The 19,572-nt window shown below is 37.5% G+C and overlaps 1 protein-coding gene across 1 annotated transcript in view; it reads left to right on the top strand.

The window, feature by feature from the left end:
- The window catches only part of WDR64 (WD repeat domain 64), a 214,702-nt gene that overhangs the window by 132,333 nt on the left and 62,797 nt on the right, over positions 1-19,572 (top strand). Inside the window, exons 12-13 of the mRNA XM_044674508.1 lie at positions 1,390-1,538; positions 15,437-15,560. Of these exons, the coding sequence (XP_044530443.1) occupies positions 1,390-1,538; positions 15,437-15,560 (273 nt within the window). The remainder of the gene's footprint in view (positions 1-1,389; positions 1,539-15,436; positions 15,561-19,572) is intronic.

Below are 19,572 nucleotides of genomic sequence, written 5' to 3'. Positions count from 1 at the left end.
CCTTCCCCCAGCTTCAGTTTCTCCCTAGTGGCTATTACAAAACCCTAAACCCCTCTCTCCTTTCTGATCAACCCTAAAATTAATAAACCCCCTTTGTTACCTACTCAAACCCTTTGGTGAATCATTGTGTTGAAAATTTAAGCAAGGGTTGAAGAGGGAAGGAATTATTTTCTCTTTATTTCTTAGGGAACTGGGGGCATCCATCTTGGCAGGAAGTCCTTACCCGAGACTTCCTGCCATCAGTTTCACTGGCAGGGAGGAGCCCCTTTGACTCTTCCCTCAAGGGACTTTAGAAACTAACAAGAGAAAGCCCTCAAGGCAGATTTCAACACTTCTGACTGGCCCAACTCCTTTGTGTCCATAGGGATACCTTTCCTGCCTTGAAGGGTTCAGCCTATCTCCCCCAGTGTCCTCTGTCTCTAGCCTTAGCCTCTAGCCTGTTTTAAGCTGCCCCTCCTGAATACCCCACCTATTCCCTTACTGATCAAATACACCACCTCATTCTTTCCTTCCCTACATTCAGCCATCCCCATTCATTCCTCCTCCTAATACCTACCTCACCTTTATCCCTCCTTTCAACCAAAAGATTCAAATATTTACTTATTTCTTTAAAACACTAGGCTTAAAATCCCAGGCATCTTTGATTTGTCCTCTTCCTCAATATTAACATCTTATCAGATATCAAATACTTTAGATTCTTCCTCCCTAATATCTCTTCCACCTAATCCATTCTTTTATCTCTCTCTACTATCACCCAAACTCTTTGTCCCTTTCTTTGTACTCTTGTAATAGATTCCTAAATCACCTTGCTATCTCTAATTTCTACTCTCTCCATTTATCTTCAATATTCATGCTTCCTCTTTCAATATTCATTCTTCCTCATCAATGGGATCAATGTAACTTTACTTAAAACCTTATTGTTCTCCATTGTTCAAAAATAAAATATAAAATTTGTATCCTGAAATCCTTCTATAATCTATTTCTCCCTATCTGACCTGCTTTAAAATGTTCCTCCCTTTTATTATATTATATATATATAATTTCTCCATTACAATCAAACTAAACTATTTGTTAATTCACATTCTTGTTCCTTCCCCTGCTGTCTTTGTGTTTTTCCTCATATAAACCCCCTGGATGATAGTAGTCTCTTTAGAGGCTTCCTTGATATCATTAGCTGGCATTTTGTTTGAACTTTCCCTCTGTGCTTCTCACATTATACCTTGCCTCATGGTTGTTTGAATATATATTCATCCTTCACTATTAAGGTATGAGCTTCTTGAAGACAGGAATTCTATTATATTTTCTTTTTGAATGCCTTAAATATCATAGGTGCTTAAAATGTTTATTTAATTAAATATTTATCTTTTCCTCCTCTTTTTTCTCTAATAGGATCTAGTGTCATTGACATGTATCCTTTGACTCGGATGATACAAGACACGAAACAGATACCGCATAGTCATGATCGAGACATCAATGTCATGATTTATAACAAACATTTTCACCAGTTGCTCACTATCTGCTCTGAATCTGTCATCAAGGTAGGTTCTTCAAACAAAAAGGGCAAACCAAAAAGAAGGTTCTCTTCCACAGATAAATTTTTGATTAATTAGGGCAAGAGTAGTTTTAGTGTTTATGAGGTAAGCTTGCATTTCTGGAACTACTTCCATTCTTTTATAGTTCTAAAAAGAATGGATAATCCCTGAAAAGCAGGCTTCTCCAGTCTAAGAAGCATGGTGATTCCTGTTAGTCCTTTAAATTGGGTCAATGCAATATTTGCCTACCACAATAGGTAGTTCAAATGGATAAATTAAGGATAATAAGTTGGTTTACACTCTGGATTTACTTCTTACAACTTGGCTTTGTCACTACCTTCATATTCTTAGATGCATTATTTGCACATGAAAATTCCATTTACAATCAAGGTGACTGGTTCTGTTTGGTAGTGGTAGCAGAGAAAGTTTGTCTCAAGTGCAACAGGGCTTTCAGTTTTATGAAAAAATTTAAGAGATTCATTCCATATTATTCCACGGGCATTTAAAAATGGAGATGATGAAGGGGGCAGGTGGGTAGCTCAGTGGTTGAGAACCAGGCCTAGCAACAGGAGGTCCTGGGTTCAAATGTGATTTCAAATACTTCCTAGTTGTGTGACCCTGGACAAGTCACTTAACCCCCATTGTCTAGCCCTTACCACTCTTCTGCCTTGGAAGCAATACATTGTATTGGTAAGGGTTTTTAAATAAATAATAGAGATAATGTTGCAGAATAATAAATTAGTTATGTGTCCTGGGAAGATTTCATCTCTTTTATTATTGTTTCTGAATCTGAATGTCTCTTTGTATGAGATGGATAGAACCTGAGAGCCTCTGGAAATACATCATATGGATTTCTAACACCTTGTGGGGGATCATTTATTTAAGGTCATTCCTACATATTTTGCTTTCAGAAGGGATTTCTTAAGCCCCTATTGGCTTTTTAGATTTTAGGAAATACAACAGTATTCATTTCATCAAACATTTATTTATTAGGATTGGGAAGATACATAATAGCAGCAGTATGAAATGCTGCATTGAATTGAAATCATGAGGACTAGATTAAAATCTATATTCCAACACTGCTACCTATTTGACAATGGCCTAGGGCTTTTAACCTCACAAAGCTTCAGTTTTCAATTTGTATGAAATGGAGAAATAATCCTTACACTGTTTTACCAGGTTCTTATAAGTCAGTCAGTAAATCAATCCTCATTTATTAAGTACCTACTGTGTACCTAGTACTGTGCTAAGCACTGGTGAGGCTGATCTTAATGTGCTATATAAAACTAAATTACAACTGCTTGACTTTCAAGATCAAAATGTTGGAGATTTAGTGAGGCCACATTCTCCATTGAGTTCAGGGCATTTCCACACTTTAGTAACTTGCCTTGGGCTCTCTGCATATACCCTTAGTCAAATTATAGGTAAAAATGACCTCCCAACAGAAAAGGATGATAGATCCTTAGGCTGAAAAGGACCTCAAAGGTCATCTAGTTCAACTTTTTTGTTTTATAGATGAGAAAACTGAGGCTATAAGGAGTTTAAGTTATTTGCCCAAGGTCACACCTATAGTTTGTATCGGAGGCAAAGAGGTCTTTTACCTGGAGAAAAGAAGGAAACTTCCCATAGATGAACTGTTATCCCTGATGGGTTGGAAGGTGGTAATCCTTAAGGCAAAACTAGATATACACTGAAATCTGAGACACTCTAAGTATAACTTTGGTGGGAAAGCTTTGGTTAGGCCAACATATCCAAGGCTCTGTTTCTTAAGTATTTTCATTTTGTAATCCATGCTTCCTGCAGTGCCTCACACATCACATTACTACTTCTTCAGTCTCTTCCTATTACTACCAAATAGTTCTCTAAATACCAAATAGTTCTTTAAATGGCTATATGTCTAGTCTCCTGGAGCTCTTAAAAACTAGAAAGGAAGAAGTGAAGAAATAAGGATTCAGTAAATGAAGGAGCTTTTCCCTCTATAATCATTTATTATTATTTAGAATTTTTCAGCTCTGATTCCAAAATCCCTTTCTAGAGAAATGTCTATATTACCCTTTAGCATGATATGTACTATGGAGTAAGGGGCCCTGGAGGTCATATATGACAACTATTTCATTTAACAAATGAAGAAATTGAAGCCCATTGGGGTCGACTTGCCCAAAGTCAGATAGGTCGTATAAGTGGCAAAGCTGGCTTTTGTCCCAGGCCCTCTGATTCAAAATCTAGACCTTTTCCTACTGTACCATGAATGAACCACATTGCAAATTAAGTAATATAAACTCCAAAACAATGATCTCTGAAGTTCCTAAAAGTTCCATAAGTACTCTAAAAACTGTGAATTAGTAGGAATTCTCTCCAGTTTTATTAATGAGTGATAATTCTATTTGAAACAAATTAGGGAAAGGATAATACATTTAAAAACTTCATCAGAATATATAAGGATCATTTGAGATACCTGAAAAATGCTTCAACTTCCTTAGAGAGGGATGTGTTATCATAAAAGACTACCTTATTAATATTTCCTTTCAAAGGAACCAAATTATTACTCCTAAGGCCAGGATGTAAATAGCAAAGGTAGGGATTACGTCCATCTTTACTAGCACTTATCTCTGACACATTAATGAAACAGAATGAAGAATTCAAATTTGTAGTCATTACCTGTATTGTGTCTCTCCCCCTTCCCTTCTTCTCCATTCCTCTTTTGTAGAAGATGAGCCTTTGGCTTGACTCACTCTCCATTCCTCTTTCCTTTATGCCTCTTTGAATATGATGAGTTATTGGTGTTTTAATTCAATTTCACATTTATTATTATCAACTATAGCCAGGCATAATGGCTTACATCTATAATCTCTCATGTTGGGGAGCCACTACATTGCTTGAACCCTGGAGTAATAAACTGTAGTAGCTAGAGCCAGTCAGTTGTCTGCACTGAGTCTGATACCAATATGGAGGAACAAATTGGCCCTAATTAGAAATGGAGCAAGCCAAAGCTTATGTGTTAGTCATCACTGAGATCAAGTCTATGATTGGCTAATAATACTTCCTCCAAACTAGGTGAGAGATAAAGACCCAGACAAAAACAAATACAACAACAAAAATAAATAAATAAAAATTAATGCCCATTATATGTAGGGCACTGAATTAGGTCCTGGGTTATATGACAAAAATAAATCAGTCTTTGCCCTTAAGAGGCATAAATTGCAAAGAAAATAGGAAAATGCAGATGCAAAGCATTATGAAACCTTTTGAAATAACCACAAATAACAAAACTGCACTTTGAGAGCACCAACTTTCTAAGAAACTCAGCCTAGGATCGTAGCATTCATGAGCCAGAGGAGATCATAGGGGACCATCTAGACGAAATCCTTCATTTTACAGAAAAGTTAAGTGACTTGTCCAAAAGAATCATCAGTTGCAAACCTAGGAAAGTGATAGGAGATGGTATTTGCAGAGCAATTTATATACAACATCTACCTGGAGCCTCACAACATAAATCATCTCAGAGCCTCACAACAACTGAAACATGTAACATAGTTGATTGTCTTCATTTTGGAGATATGGAAACTGAGACAGAGAGGGTGTGACTTGCCCTTGGTCACACAAGATGAGAGACAATATTTGAAAAAAAAGGACTTTGTGACTCTGAGTCACAAAACTGGCAGAGGTCTGAGTAGAATCCATATGCAAGTCTTTTGGAGAGGCCATGTAGGATAGTGGAAAGAGCACTAATTTTAGAGTCAAAGGATCTGGGTTCAAATCCTTCTTCTGATGCTTACTGTTTTTCATTTAACCTTTCTAGTGGTCTCAGAGGTCCCTACTGGCTCTAGATTTGAATATTAAATTAAAGAGGAATTGTCCTGAAACTTTGCTGATTACATTTACATGCAAAAGCACAGGGGAAAGAGGCCTGGATTTGCACTCAAAGAATCTGTGTTCAAATCCAGTCTTTGCTATTTACTATTTGCATAATCTTAGTTGAGCTCTTGGTTTCTCTACACTTCGGTTTCCTCATCTATAAAATAAAGAGGATAAACTAGATGGCATTTAAGGTCTTTTCCTGTTCTACATATATAATTATACAATTATCAGTTTCAGGATTGAATAATTTCACTTCAAACAAAACTCAAATCCTAATACCAAATCCATTATCCTAAAATTAAAAAAAAAAAGATTTTGCTAAAGAATTTGAATGTTGGCTTCAATCAGGAAATGAATTCATAAAAGGAAATGCATTTTGACAAAACTAATAATCTTGTTTTGCCCCCAAATCTGCTTTTAATAACAATTAGTGTAATAAAATTCAAGAAATTAGATTTATAGATGAGTCCAAATACAATTCGGCCATACCTGAAGAAATATAACTAGCATATAGAGGAAAAATGGGTAATTTCCAATTTTCTTTGAAATGTGTATTATTTCTGCTTAGTTATAAATAATAAGGTATATACATATAACATTTTTTAGTTTACAAAACACATCCCTCATTATCACCTAATGAGGTAGGTAGTCCAGGAATCATTACCTCCAATTTGCTGATAAGGAATTATGACAGATTTCAAGCAATCTTTTGGATCAGTCCAGGACTTTTTTCTAATATCTCATGGTTAATTGCTTGTGAATTCCAATGTTTAAATCTAAATAAGGCTAAGATTAAAAATAAATACTACTTGATCTTAGAAACTTGGATAGCTAAAAGAAAATTATTTTCAGAATATAAGAAAATTTGATCCCATTAATTATCATTTGTGATAATTCAAATGTACATGGATATTACTTTTATTTACAAGAAATTCAAAGTTTTATTTCTTATTTCCTTCTTCTCTGACTGCCCAAGATCTTACAAATATGTGTAATTCAGTATAAAATAGTTGTTTTGTTTTGTTTTTCAAAATAAGGAGTCAAGATGTCCTCTATGGGCAAACCGGGACTTAGTACTTAGTTAGCCCTTTTCAACTTTGAGTTCCTGTTAGGATGGTGGTGAGGGAAGGGATACTTCCTCATAAAGCTACTCAGTATGAAATTTTATATATATATATATATATATATATGTATATGTATGTATGTATATACATATATATATAATATATATACCTAGTTTGAGATTAACTTTAGAGGTTTCTAGGAAGCTCTAAAATTAATCTCAAACTAGGTACTCAGTTATTATTAATCTAACAGAAACTTAAACAACAGTATAGAACCAGCAACAGCATTTGATTGGGGAAAAAAAGAAAAAAAAAATTTTAATTAGAAAACTCAGCAACCATTCCACAAATGAGTGCATTCCCACTCTCTTTTTCCCTAGCCTAATATGAGAAAGAAGCTTCCCCAATCCGAGTTTCCACCAATAAACTGGAGAAAGAGCAGCGCCTTGGCAGCCTCAAGCCATCGGCCACCAATTCGTCCTGAGTTTCAACTCCCTTCCTGCCACTAGATGGAAACAGAAGTCTCCCCAGCTCTGCTTCTGCCTTACCTCCTATTTTCCAGCTCAGAAGTCATTCCATTCCTCTGCTGCAGTTTGTTTCTCTAACCTTAGGAACCTTGGACTTCAAAGCTGCTGGGTCTGGTCCCTTATGAAATTCCTTGGTTCTCTCTTCATCCTTTTCCTTTAAAAAAAAAAGATTCCTGTATCTTCTCTAAAGTGAAATGTTCCTTGTTTCTTGGCATCATTTTCCGCAGGGAAATGAGGTCCTAGTTTTGTTTTTGCCAAATATATTGAATATTACCACTTGAATGTTAGCTGTTTTCTCAACTCCCATTGCAAAGAAATTATGATTACCTCTAGAATCTCTTCCATTCTTAGATCTAGCAGATGCTTCACAATGATTATGTTGTCAGGGTGAAATACTCTGAGTCCCTAAAGGCTGTAATACCTTGTCAGAGTCAGCTTGGGTCCAGGGTTAGCCTATTAGTCCAGTTTATAAACTTAAAGATTGTCTCAATCAGTTTCTAGCAAACTTAACAGAGAATAAAATATGAGGATCAAAAGATACTTTTGAAGTTTCTAGGGAGAGAAGATGGAATCAAGGAATAATGAGGAGCCATTCCCTACCATCTCTCACCCCCAACCCACACACGTAGGTTCAAATCCTTCCAAGTGTTTTTCTTTCTTCATCAGAGTTGGTGCCAAAGAAATTTTGGAACTATGTCTATCTCAAAGAATATGTTTGTTCCCCAAATCTCTCTCACCAACTCTGCCCCTCATGCAAGCATCCTCTCCATTAATTAGGAATCTCATTTTGCATATACCAGAGATACACGAAATGCCTCAGGTCTCTGTAAAACCTGGTTGTGTTCAAATTAACTTGAGAAGTACCTGCATAAGGGTAGGAATTAAGTTTTATATCCTATGTATCTATACACTCAATAATTGTTTCTGGATGAAGCCTGTAGGCTCTACAGAATACCCAGAAAAGATACAGGTCAGATATTGTCTGCAAGTTAATATAATACAATGTACTAAAGTCCTTACACAGAAAATGGAGAGGTGGAACAAGGCTTTCTTCTCAGCTCATCCTGGCTTTTTCTACTTCATCCATCCCCACCTACTCTGACAAATCCAGCTGGATCCTTGCTCTGACAAATCTATCGCCAAATTCCTGTGGGATATTGACTCATTGTCTTTTGCCCAAGAATTTTTTTTCTTATTCCTTACAAGTATAGTCACCAAATTCAAGAGTTTATGAATACTAATGTTCTTAGTTTTTTACCAAAAGTTTGTCTTTAGCCAAATAATTGCCAATATGTCTAGGTAGAGGGAATATACTTATTAGAAACTCCAAATAATCATAAAATTGTACATCTAGACAACTTCCCACCTCTCTTCTAAATTAAACTTCAAGGTATATGTTTAACAAACAAACAAACAAACAAAAAGATATTTTTGAGGTCATGTCCAACATCCTCAGTTTGCCAATGCCAAGTATCCTGACTCTTAGTCAAGGTCATTGATGATCTCTTTATTGCTAAATCCAAAAGCACATTTTTAGATGTTGTTCTTTGAAGTGGTCCAGCCACTTCATGATCTTTTTGCTTGGGTCTAAGCACTTAGAAGGGAAGCCAAGAGCTGGGAAAATATGGGTGGAAGGGTTAAAGATTAAGGGAGGAAGGACATAGGTATAAGAAACACACCAAGAGGCACAGTGATCTTCAGCATCATGTCAGCCTGTCAGCTCCTCCTCAGCAGGTCAGAGAGAGGGAATGAGTGAGCTGAATTGATTTTATTGAGGATTATAGCCATGGGAGTTGTGAGATGTCAATCAAACAGGCAGCAAATCAGAAGTTATAACATAGTACTGACAACCAAAAGGAAAGGATGGCAACACAATAGTACCACCAGCTGCCCAGGGAAAAAACTCATGTGAAACCTTCTTTCCAGCACACTGACACCAGATTGTACAAATGCAAGGTCAGTCTCTGACATTACAAAGGACCTTTAGAATTGCCTGCTAGCTTTCAGACTGCAGATAGTAGTAAAGGTTTGATTTTTAAATTCCACAAAATTTAAGCCCCATTCAATTTAAGGATTCAGAAATCAATCGTGTGAAATATTAGAAATATATCCATAAGTCTGGTCCATGAACACTTTTCTCATTAGAGTCAGCTTTTGAATACATCTTCAATATCTTCATGTTTTGTTATAACTGAAAACCCTTCATTCTTGACCTTTCTGCAACATTTGACACTGTTGACCACTCCTTCCTCCTGAAAACTCTCTCTTCCCTGAGTTTTATTATAAGACTTCTCTCTCCTGGTTCTCCATTCATTTGTTTGCTGATCCTTCTCATTCTCCTTTGCAGGATCATCACCCATGTCCTGACTCCTAACCATTGGATATGCCCCAGAACCCTATCCTGGACCCCATTCTCTTCTCTCAGTGATCTCATCAACTTCCATGGGCTCAACTGACATCTTATACAGACCACACGCCAAATATTTGGGATAAAGGAGCCCCTATCTCTCTTCTGAACTCTAGTTCTGAATCACCAACTGCCTTCTGGACATTTTTACCTATATGACCTATAGGCATCTAAAATTCAACATGTTCAAAATAGATTTTTTTACCCTGTAGTCCACCCTCCTCCTCACTTCTCTACTTCTTTTGAAGGTACCACTATTCATTCAGAAACTTAAGTTTGCAATACTGGAGACATCCTCTATTCTCTCTAAACTTTTTGAGAATACCACTGGCAAATCCTCCTCTAGGCGCTAAAGGCTCAACTACTGAAGATGATCTGGAAAAGAAAGTTTTTCTCCAAACCTTGTCACTGTCAATTGATTCAACATTAGAAACAGATATCATTTTATCAGTGGAAATGACATTAAATAAAAGGCATTAACATCTGCTTTGCCACTGTACTCTAAGGATTTTTCCACCTAACTTACTCCTAAAACCTTCCATATTTATTGTCTATTTGAATGTGGGCTCCTTCAGAGTTCACTTTTTTCTCACTTGACAGATTATATTTCTATTTGTATTCCTGGTACTAGGTGGTACAGTGGATAGAGTCCTAGGCCTGGCGTCAAGAAGACTCATCTTCCTAAGTTCAAATATGGACTCAGGCACTTATTAGCTATGTGATCCTGGGTAAGTCATTTAATCCTGTTTGCTTCAGTTTCTTCATCTTTAAAATGAGCTGGAGAAGGAAATAGCAAACCACCCAAGTATCTTTGCCAAGAAAATTCCAAATGGAGTCATGAAGAGTCAGACAGGACTGAAACTACTGAACAATAGTATGAATGAATGAAACATTAACAATAAAAATATTTAATATGTTTCATTCTTTCATTCATCCTCTCCCACAGCTTCCTTCTCATAGTCCAGTTATGGAGCCTACCTTCCTAAGATCTCTCACATCTGTCCTATTCTTGTTATTTATAAGACTACCATCCTAATTCCTACTTATCACCTCTTACTTGAACTGTTACAATAACCTCCTAACTGATCATTCTCTTCCAAGTCTCTTCCTTTCACAATCCATCTCCATACTGCTGTCGAACATATTTCTAAAGTGTAAATTTAACTTTATAACCCCCTACTAGAGAAGTTTTAGTGGCGCTATATTGCCTCTAAGGTAAAGACAAACTCCCCTATTTGGCATTTAAAGCCCTTCATAAGCTGCCTTTCTAGGCTCATTACTCATTACTCCTCCTCCCAATCTCTGTCTTCCAGCAAAAACTGTCCTCGTTGACATATCTTGTACAAGGTTTTTCATCTTTGATCTCTTGGCTCTTACACAGGCTGTCCTCCATTCCCGAAATGCTCTCTCTCTCTCTCTTCATTTCTGTCTCTTAGAACCCTTAGGCTTCTTTCAGTATCTAGCTCAAAGTCTACATCCTACAAGAAACATTTCTATTTTCCTTAGCTGTTATTTGTGCTTCTCACCCACAAATACATGTACTTGTGTGTATGTTTTGTATTGCTATCTATTTTGCTTCTGCTTAATAAAATATGAACTCTTTTAGGTCAGGATCTGTTTTCATTGTTTTTGAATCCCTATCACAGAGCCCAGCACATAGGTACTTTAAAAAATTGGACTGCATTGAATTTCCACCATACTATATTGGCTTATGCTACAACTGAAATATTCAACTCAAAGAAAGCAATTCAGAACTAAGTTTCATATTTACACAATGCTTTCAGTCCTTTCTTGGGTTAGTAAGCCAATTTAGGAAACATAAGTACATAGAGGTCAGAAAACAACTTGATAAATAATTAACACTAAATAAATTATTGGGTCTAAAAACTTTCCTTTCCTGCCCCCCAACCTCCACTGAACCTTGGCAACTCATGAAGAAATCTTTTCTACTTTAGTGATAAAACCACCCTACAGAAGACTGTCATCTAAAATCAGAATTGCTTCTTCCTTGGAGACACTGTTGTTACAATTAAAAATGATAAAGATTGATATAATTATATAAATTAGTATTTTAATTAAAACCATGCTGATAGGGATAAAATCATTAGACCACGCGCCTGTAAGTATTCAAACTCCTGCCTTAGCCATTTTACCTTTCGTACCTTTGCGTGCTCAGGTAGCTAAAGAGGGCTTACTTTCAGATTTCTTCTCATTTAAACTGTCCTCTGCGTGGAGACGCAGGCGTCCCCACGCCCAAAGAACTGGAAACGGAAACCCGTTGGACCACGGGAAATGTAGTTTGATAGTTCCCACGTGTCCATAGAAAATATATATATACTTTTAAATGGCATTTCCCAAATTTCAATTAACATTTCCCCCTGAGGTCCAGCAAAAAAAAAGTTGGTCTTTTTTCTTCGCTGGACCTGTAAACATAGACAATTTCTAAAATTTTAGGAATTTGGGAAACAAAAGAAATGGATAAACAAATGGATAAAACTAACCACATTGACAAAAAAACCAATCTGGGGGCAGTCCCCTATTGGTATATTAGTGTACAATTAAAACAATATATACAACTCAATTTCCACTCCCCATAGTTCAATCAACTGCACCCCAAAGTTCAAATTTGGTCTTCATGGTACTGTGAAGGCTTTTCAGGCATCTTATGGCGTCTTCACCAAACAGGTTCGTAGTCTGGATTCTGGGGAGATGGCAAGGTCCTTATCCTGAAATTTTTCTCAAAAGAATTTAAACTTTACATTATAGATTATAAAACATACATTTTCTTCTGAGAATTATACATTTCCCCCTGAAATTACTCCAAAAAGAGTTAAATATACATATATTTTTACATTATCGAATTTTTAAAAAACTTAACACACATCCCATCTCCCTGAGGGAAATTCTAAACACACCTTTTTTCCTTAAAAAGGGTACCTCAGGTCAGCTAAGGATGAGTGGCTGAGTCCCGGAGGTTGTATGAAATCAATTGGCAAAAAAATAAAAAGAATAAAATTCAAGAAAAAGAAAAAATTAACTTGTGAATGAAATGTAAAATGTGTAAAAAATGTAGGGAAAATAAACTTAGACCCTTGAATCAAGGCCTAATTAAAGTGAATTCAGCAGTTTGCAATTACACATTCAGGGCCAGGACTCAAGGGAAATGTCTCTCTCTGATCTGATCTGCTATCAACCTTTCAGGGAAGTGAGCCAAATAAATAACCAAACTTAGGTGCTGGCTTAGGAATTTAAGTCGAGGGGACCCACATCCTCTAAAGTTTTGGAAAAGACTGAGACTCCAGGATTCAAACTCCAATTTCCAAGCCCTAAAGTATTGGCATAGAACTCCTGCAATCCATGCAGATTTTAGTCAGTCAAGTCTCTGACCATGTGCTTTCTTTAGCACTAATTAATGGCTTTATGTTCCCTTCTGGAATCAGAGAGGCATTTAAATCACAGTCCTATAGGCTCATGTATTTGCATTAAGCTTATATCGCTGTAGAATCAGAAAAAGGATAAATGATTATATATGTACTTCCAGTACAAGATGAGAAAAAGGAAAAATCAAGTGCTCTCATAAAAAAAATGTTTTAAAAAATCAAATATATATATATATATAGCTTAGAACTAGAAGGGTTATGTTACCTAAAAATGAGGTTTTCATTCTGTGAGTGTAAATGGATCTTACAAATAGCAGATTCACAATGCACATTCAAATAGAGTACCATAATTTCCAATAGCACATTTTAAAACAAGAAACAATGATGTTTAAAAATCATATACTTGTTACAACTTTTAAATCTTGGCTAAGAGTTCCTCAACAAACTCTGTTATTGCTTCCATAGCAAAATCTGATATTAAAAAAAAAGAACCTTTTGTTCTAAATTATCCTCAGATAAGAATATACAGGAGCTCCTTGGCTTCCTGTTTTAAAAAAAATCCTGGGTAGGAAATGCTTCTACCCATTTAAGGCAATAATGTCTCTTATAGTAAAATATATAAAAGCTTTATTCTTTAAGACAACAATTTTTAAGGATTTAAAGTAAAAGTTAAAAAGACCTCTTGTATTATTACAAGGTAATTCTCAAAGCATGGAAACTTCCAAGGTTTTATACAATTACCAAGACGGAATAAATTTTAAAAGACATGTGCTCTATAAATCCAGTATACATAAGGCAAGTTACAACATTAAAAATGTGTAGGAAATATAATGTGCATATCAGAGTAACAAGCTGGTCAAAACCTCTTACCAGTTCTAATAGATTTTTCTCATTATTTGGGAGTTATAATAAAATCATAAACAGAGTTAATCTAGCAGCCACAAACTTCATTAACTTAAAATGATTCAGTGCAACAGGAAAATCAATGAAATAAGCAAGATTAATTTACAAAACTAATTAGCAAAATGCATTAAGATACAAAGTCTTTAAAACAGAAATAAAACTCATTCAGTTCCGAGGTTTAAAAGTCTACCCCTGGTTCAATTTAAGGTTCTTCTAATTGAGTTCTGCTGAGTTTAAGGGGTTATTTTTATAATCAGTCTTTGGTCTCAGCAAAAGCAGCAGCCGGGGGTCATCACTGTTGGGGCTCGGGGTTCTGGGCTCAGAACAGGACTAGCAGCACCAGCGAATCTGCTCCAGTGAGTCAGGAAAAGGTGCGGAGATCACAGGCACTGGGACACTGGCAGGAACCTGAAGCAGTGGTCTGTACTGGCGGGCCCACCAGGGATGAAGTCCAGGTCAGGAGTCAGAAGCGGCTGTGGAGGCAAACTGGCTGGGCTCCGACGTTTTGGTTTTAAAGCCTGAAGCCAGAATCGGCTGGCCTGACCTCCCAAGGTGGTTTGGGCTGGACTGGCTGGCTGAGTCCCACCTGAGGCAAAAACGTGCTGTTGCTTTTAGCAAAAGCATGGCAAGCAAGGCCACTTTCCTTTTTTAAAAAATTGCCCAAAAAAGCTGAGCAAGACGGCCAAAAAACAGGCATGGCTATCGTTTCTGAAAGGCTATCTGGAAAATTGAGAATTCTTAATCCAAACTTCGTAAGGTTGCCATCAATGTTACGATTAAAAATGATAAAGACTGATATAAATCTAGAAATTAGTATTTTAATTAAAGCCACGCTGATAGGGATAAAATCATTAGACCATGTGCCTGTAAGTATTCAAACTCCTGCCTTAGCCATTTTACCTTTCGTACCTTTGCGTGCTCAGGTAGCTAAAGAGGGCTTACTTTCGGATTTCCTCTCATTTAAACTGTCCTCTGCGTGGTGATGCAGGCATCCTCACACCCAAAGAACTGGAAACGGAAACCCGTTGGACCACGGGAAATGTAGTTTGATAGTTCCCACGTGTCCATAGAAAATATATATATACTTTTAAATGGCATTTCCCAAATTTCAATTAACACTGTCAATCTTTCTTCCTAACTTTTATTTTTCTAGATTTCATGCTATTACATGCATCATATCCTAGAAAGAAGGTGGGCCTGGGACGCTGGAATTCCAAGTTCTAGTTCTATCTCCACTGTGGTCTAGTTCTGTGACACTGGGTAGGTCATTTGACCTGTCTGGTATTTCTACTTATAAAATGAAAGTTTTGAACTAAATTACCTGTTTCATTTGGAAGTTCCTTCAAGATCTAAGAGTCTTTATTCATTTCTAGGGCTACTCAAGAATGCTTTCTCATCATTGTACATGTCTAGTTCCATTCTTCCAGTTTGACCTAATTCTAATTCATCTTTTGCCCTGTTGCTCACCTTGGTTTAGATCCATAGTGCCTAAATAGTGTTCCTTCCTACCCAAATCAGCAGCTACTTTATGACTGACAGCATCACTACTTAGACATAGCTATCTATACTTGTTGCTTCTATATAGTCAAAGGCTACTAGACTGATAACTAGACCATACAGCATCTTCAATAATGTTCCTTTTTCATGGAAATAATACCAATGGAGTAGCAGGTGTGTATAATAGCTAGCAACAGCTAAATATTATCAAATATTTCTCATATGAACAAAAGGACAAAATGATCATTTGCCTTCTCTTCTCTATTAGGTATGGGAAGTAGACACAGGACACCAAATATATCAGATTTTTGATCCCCATGGGAGCAATATTGAAGTAACAACTGCTGCTGTTGACTACAGTGGATTTGTTTTTGCCACAGGGGCATACAATGGTAAGATTTCTCTTTTAAGGCATAACCCCGCCTAGGGGATCTGCATTCAGTAGGAATAATGAATTCATTAGTTTGAGGAGTGTTGGTGTGTTGGAGGAAATAACAGGTTTGAGTAGAAAAGTGTGATGCTGAATTCAGTGTCACTTTGATGACATTAACATTACTAAGTCAACATCCCCCAGGCTTAGAAATTATTATATATACAGGTATTGATGTGGACTGATAGAAATGCCTACTGCCTTGCTGTGCCCCACTCCTGTTTGTTGTTTAGTTGTTTTTAATTGCGTTTGATTCTTCATAACTCCATTTGAGATATTTCTTAAAAAGATACTGGAATGGCTTGCCATTTCCTTCTCCAACTCATTTTATAGATCAGGAAAACAGTGGCAGTGTTAAGTTACTTTCTCAGGATCACACAGCTAGCAAATGTCTGAGGTCAGATTTGAACTCAGGAAAGTGAGTCTTCCTGACTCCAGGACCTGGACACTATCCACTGTACCACCTAGCTACCAAATAATCCCCTACCACACAGTACATGGGGATATAGGATTAAGTCACTGTCCTCATCATAGCTATTTACCATTTTTATTAAAAATGGTTCCTAGAGAGGCACCTAGGTGATTCAGTGAATTGAGAGCCAGGCTCAGAAGCAGGAGATCCTGGGTTCAAATCTGGCTTCAGACACTTCCTAGCTATGTGACCACAGTTAAGTCACTTAACCCCCATTGACTAACCCTTATTGCTCTTCTGCCTTGGAACCAATACACAGTATTGATTCTAAGTCAGAAGGTAAGGATTTTTTAAAATTGGTTCCTAATAGTGTCTAGGTTACCTAGATCTAGTCCATTAAGTAGTTGACGTCTTTCCTTTTATGTGAAGAAACAGCCACTATAGTCTTCAGTAACAGGAGGAAAGAAAAAGAGAGAAAAGAAAGCAATTAGTAAAGGCCTGAACTTTGAGAAAGTCAAACCAATATGAGGAAATACTGGAGCAGTGTCTCACATCTAGGAGCATAGAATCATAGATTTAGTGCCAGAAGGAATTATAGAGATTAGGTAGTCTGTTCCTCCCAACCCCCATTTTCCAGATGAGGAAAATGAGATCAGAGAGTTTGAATGACTTACTTCAAGTCATATTATCAGTGAATGTCAGAGCCAATTATTATAGATCCTTTGACTCTGTTATAATTATAATAATGCCTGACATTAGGGTGGCATTTTACATATTAAAAAGTACTTTAAGGCTGCAGAAGGAAAGCAATAGAATAGTGAAAAGGCCCTGAAAAAATAAGCCTAAGATAAATGGGAAGGGATATTATATCTTTACATTGCTTTGCCATCTTGAACCTTTCCCTGGATAGTATTAAATCCATTGTAGCACTCATCTTCCTGCTCTCTCTCTTCCACTGAACTTGAAACTGATGTCCCAAGTTTCCTGGGTGTCAAAGGACTTCAGATGATGGAAACTTCTGGCCATATCACTGTGGTTTGTTTAGACTGATGGTAGGTAACAGTATGATCACTGTATCATGGAAGTGGACTAGTGGACTAGCTCAAGAATAGGAGCTCGGAGTTTTAAAATTAGAAAAAAAAGGAGGAAATGGTAAGGATGGACTCTTCATCATAGACAACAATGGGGTATTAGTATAGATAGAAGAAAGAAAGGAGCTTTTTAGAAGATGTAGTGGGAAAGGGGAAGAGAAAGACTCTTACTGGTATCATGAACTAGAAGAGAAGCTTTAGGGTCTCCAGGCATCCATTGGCAGATGCTGATAATATAAAAATACTCCTTTATAACCCTCAGCTCACAAGCTCATAGTCTAAGGATGGAAAAGAAAAGGAAAACAGGACCTTATTTCTATCACTTCTGAATAGCCTCCTTCCTTCCACACAATCTAAAATAATTAAGTAAGGTTAATGTTCTGGCCAGAATACACTAAACTAAATTCCACATTTGGAAGATACTCCAGAATTATTTTTGGAGCTTCATTAAGTCTGTGTGTAGAACTGTCTTCCCAAATTTCCCTACCTGTTTTCCACTTTCAGAAAATCCTTTAAAAAGAGAAGAATATCTCATTACAAATTTAGAGGTGAAGTTAAAAAATAAGTAGGCTGGGTGTCATAAAATATGTGTGTGAGTTTTTAGTCAAAGTGTACATGATAAAAGGGAGCTGGGAATATCAGAGTGGCTCAATGGATAGAGAGCCAAGCCTAGAGATAGGAGGTCCTAGGTTCAAATTTGACCTCAGACACTTCCTAACTATATAATTCTGGGGATGTCACCTATGACCCCCATTGCCTAGCCTTTACCACTCTTCTGCCTTGGAACTAGGACACAGTTTGATTCTAAGACAGAAGTTAAGAGTTTAAAACAAAAAAAAGATAAAAGAGGGTCTTTTTCTTTTTTGCTTGGGTGAGGTGGTTAGGAAAATAAGACAAGGCAACAGTTGAAGTCGAGAAAAAAAATCCTTTCACCTAGGTTAAAAATAGTGGAATAGGGGACAGAGACAACAGTACAATATTAGGCACAGTTGTGCCATGAGAAGAAGTAACCTATATGCCAGAAAGTCATGCCTGTACTTTCTTTGGGGTTGGATATAAAGTGGGCCCAGGAAAAAGTGTTCTTATTTAATGGGGAGGTTTGCTGTTGATGCTGGGCAAGGGAGTTGCACCATGTGCTGCAATTTGACAGAGAACTGTGAGGTAATTTCCAGACTACTGTTGTGAGGGTTTATTTAGCAATTTATTTAGCATTAGTGTTGGACCCAGCAGGAAGGGCTGGAGGATTCCAAGATGGAATGAAGGAGCAGAAAGTGAGCTTGTGCTCTGGGAGAGACTCCATTAGTGTTTGGACATAACTGTTGCTAACCCTGAGAGATCTCAGAGTTAGGGAAAAACTGCATCCAGATTCCCTGGGATCCTGAGAGGTGAAGGCTTTCAGCAAGTGGACAAGACCTGCAGAGCTGCACCAAGTGGGGAAGTGGTTTGGGATCTGGCGGACAGCGTCTCAAGCTCACTCTCCCTACCTGTGTACCTTGGATCACCTGGTGGAGTTGGCTCTTGGCATCCTGTGATCATCCTTGGATTACCGTGAGACCCTCTAAGCCACCCTCAGGCCCTTTAGCTGTGCTGACCAAATCTGGCTAGAACCAGGTTTGAGGGAGCCTTCCCTGTGACTTCAGTACTGCTCCTTTGGATCCTGCCTGACTTAGTTCAATTAGAATAGTGTAGTTAAGTCCTTCCCTGCCCTCTGTGGTTTGCCCCTTAAGTTTTCAAGTGTAGAATCCCCTGTCCCATCCTTTATTTAGTTACTCTCAATTAAAATGTATAAACTTTTACCTTGCCTGCTGGTTCCATAGACCCTGGCCTAGGATGAGCTGGGTGACTGTTGGGCCAACTGCCATTCCTGTGTCAGTTAATACAGTGAACCCTGGTCTCCCTGTCCCGGTTGGTCCTGCCTCTCCTTCAACCCAGTGTGTACCCACAAACCATTTAGGTTATATTTTAACATCCCTGGTGCCTCATCTTTACAGTTTGTCACACCCAGATGGCTGGGTAACAGAGAGACAGACAGGAAGTGTTCTCTTGGGCTGCTAGAGCCACACAGGAAATAAGGGGTATTTGAACATTCCTTGAGGGGGCTCAGCCATTGGGTGTGAGCTGAAAGTTCTTAACCAGTGGTGAGCTGCTCAGCCCCCACCCCAGGTCATTCATAAAATCTCTGTGGGAAGGCAAAATACTATTAGACCTGGAGTAGCCCCAGAAAAAGGGATTTATACCATTTTTTTGGTGTTTTGTTCTCTGTTGTTTGTACTTAATTGTAATTGTACTTGTGATTGTTTTATTAGTTGTTATTAGTCAGTAATTTATAATAATAACACTGATTTTTATATGGCTGGTCAGTTTGGGCAATGATGGGAACAATGATATTTGAAGATTGGATTGATTATGTCCTCTTGACATTGTGGCAAGCAGTTTTGGCTATCCCATACCTGTGGTTCAAAATACCCAGG

The sequence above is a fragment of the Gracilinanus agilis genome, chromosome 4 (genome assembly GCF_016433145.1).
Source record: "Gracilinanus agilis isolate LMUSP501 chromosome 4, AgileGrace, whole genome shotgun sequence".
Classification (NCBI taxonomy): domain Eukaryota; kingdom Metazoa; phylum Chordata; class Mammalia; order Didelphimorphia; family Didelphidae; genus Gracilinanus; species Gracilinanus agilis.
The sequence above is the reverse complement of the archived record's forward strand: the minus strand, read 5'-3'. Positions and strand labels throughout refer to the sequence as shown.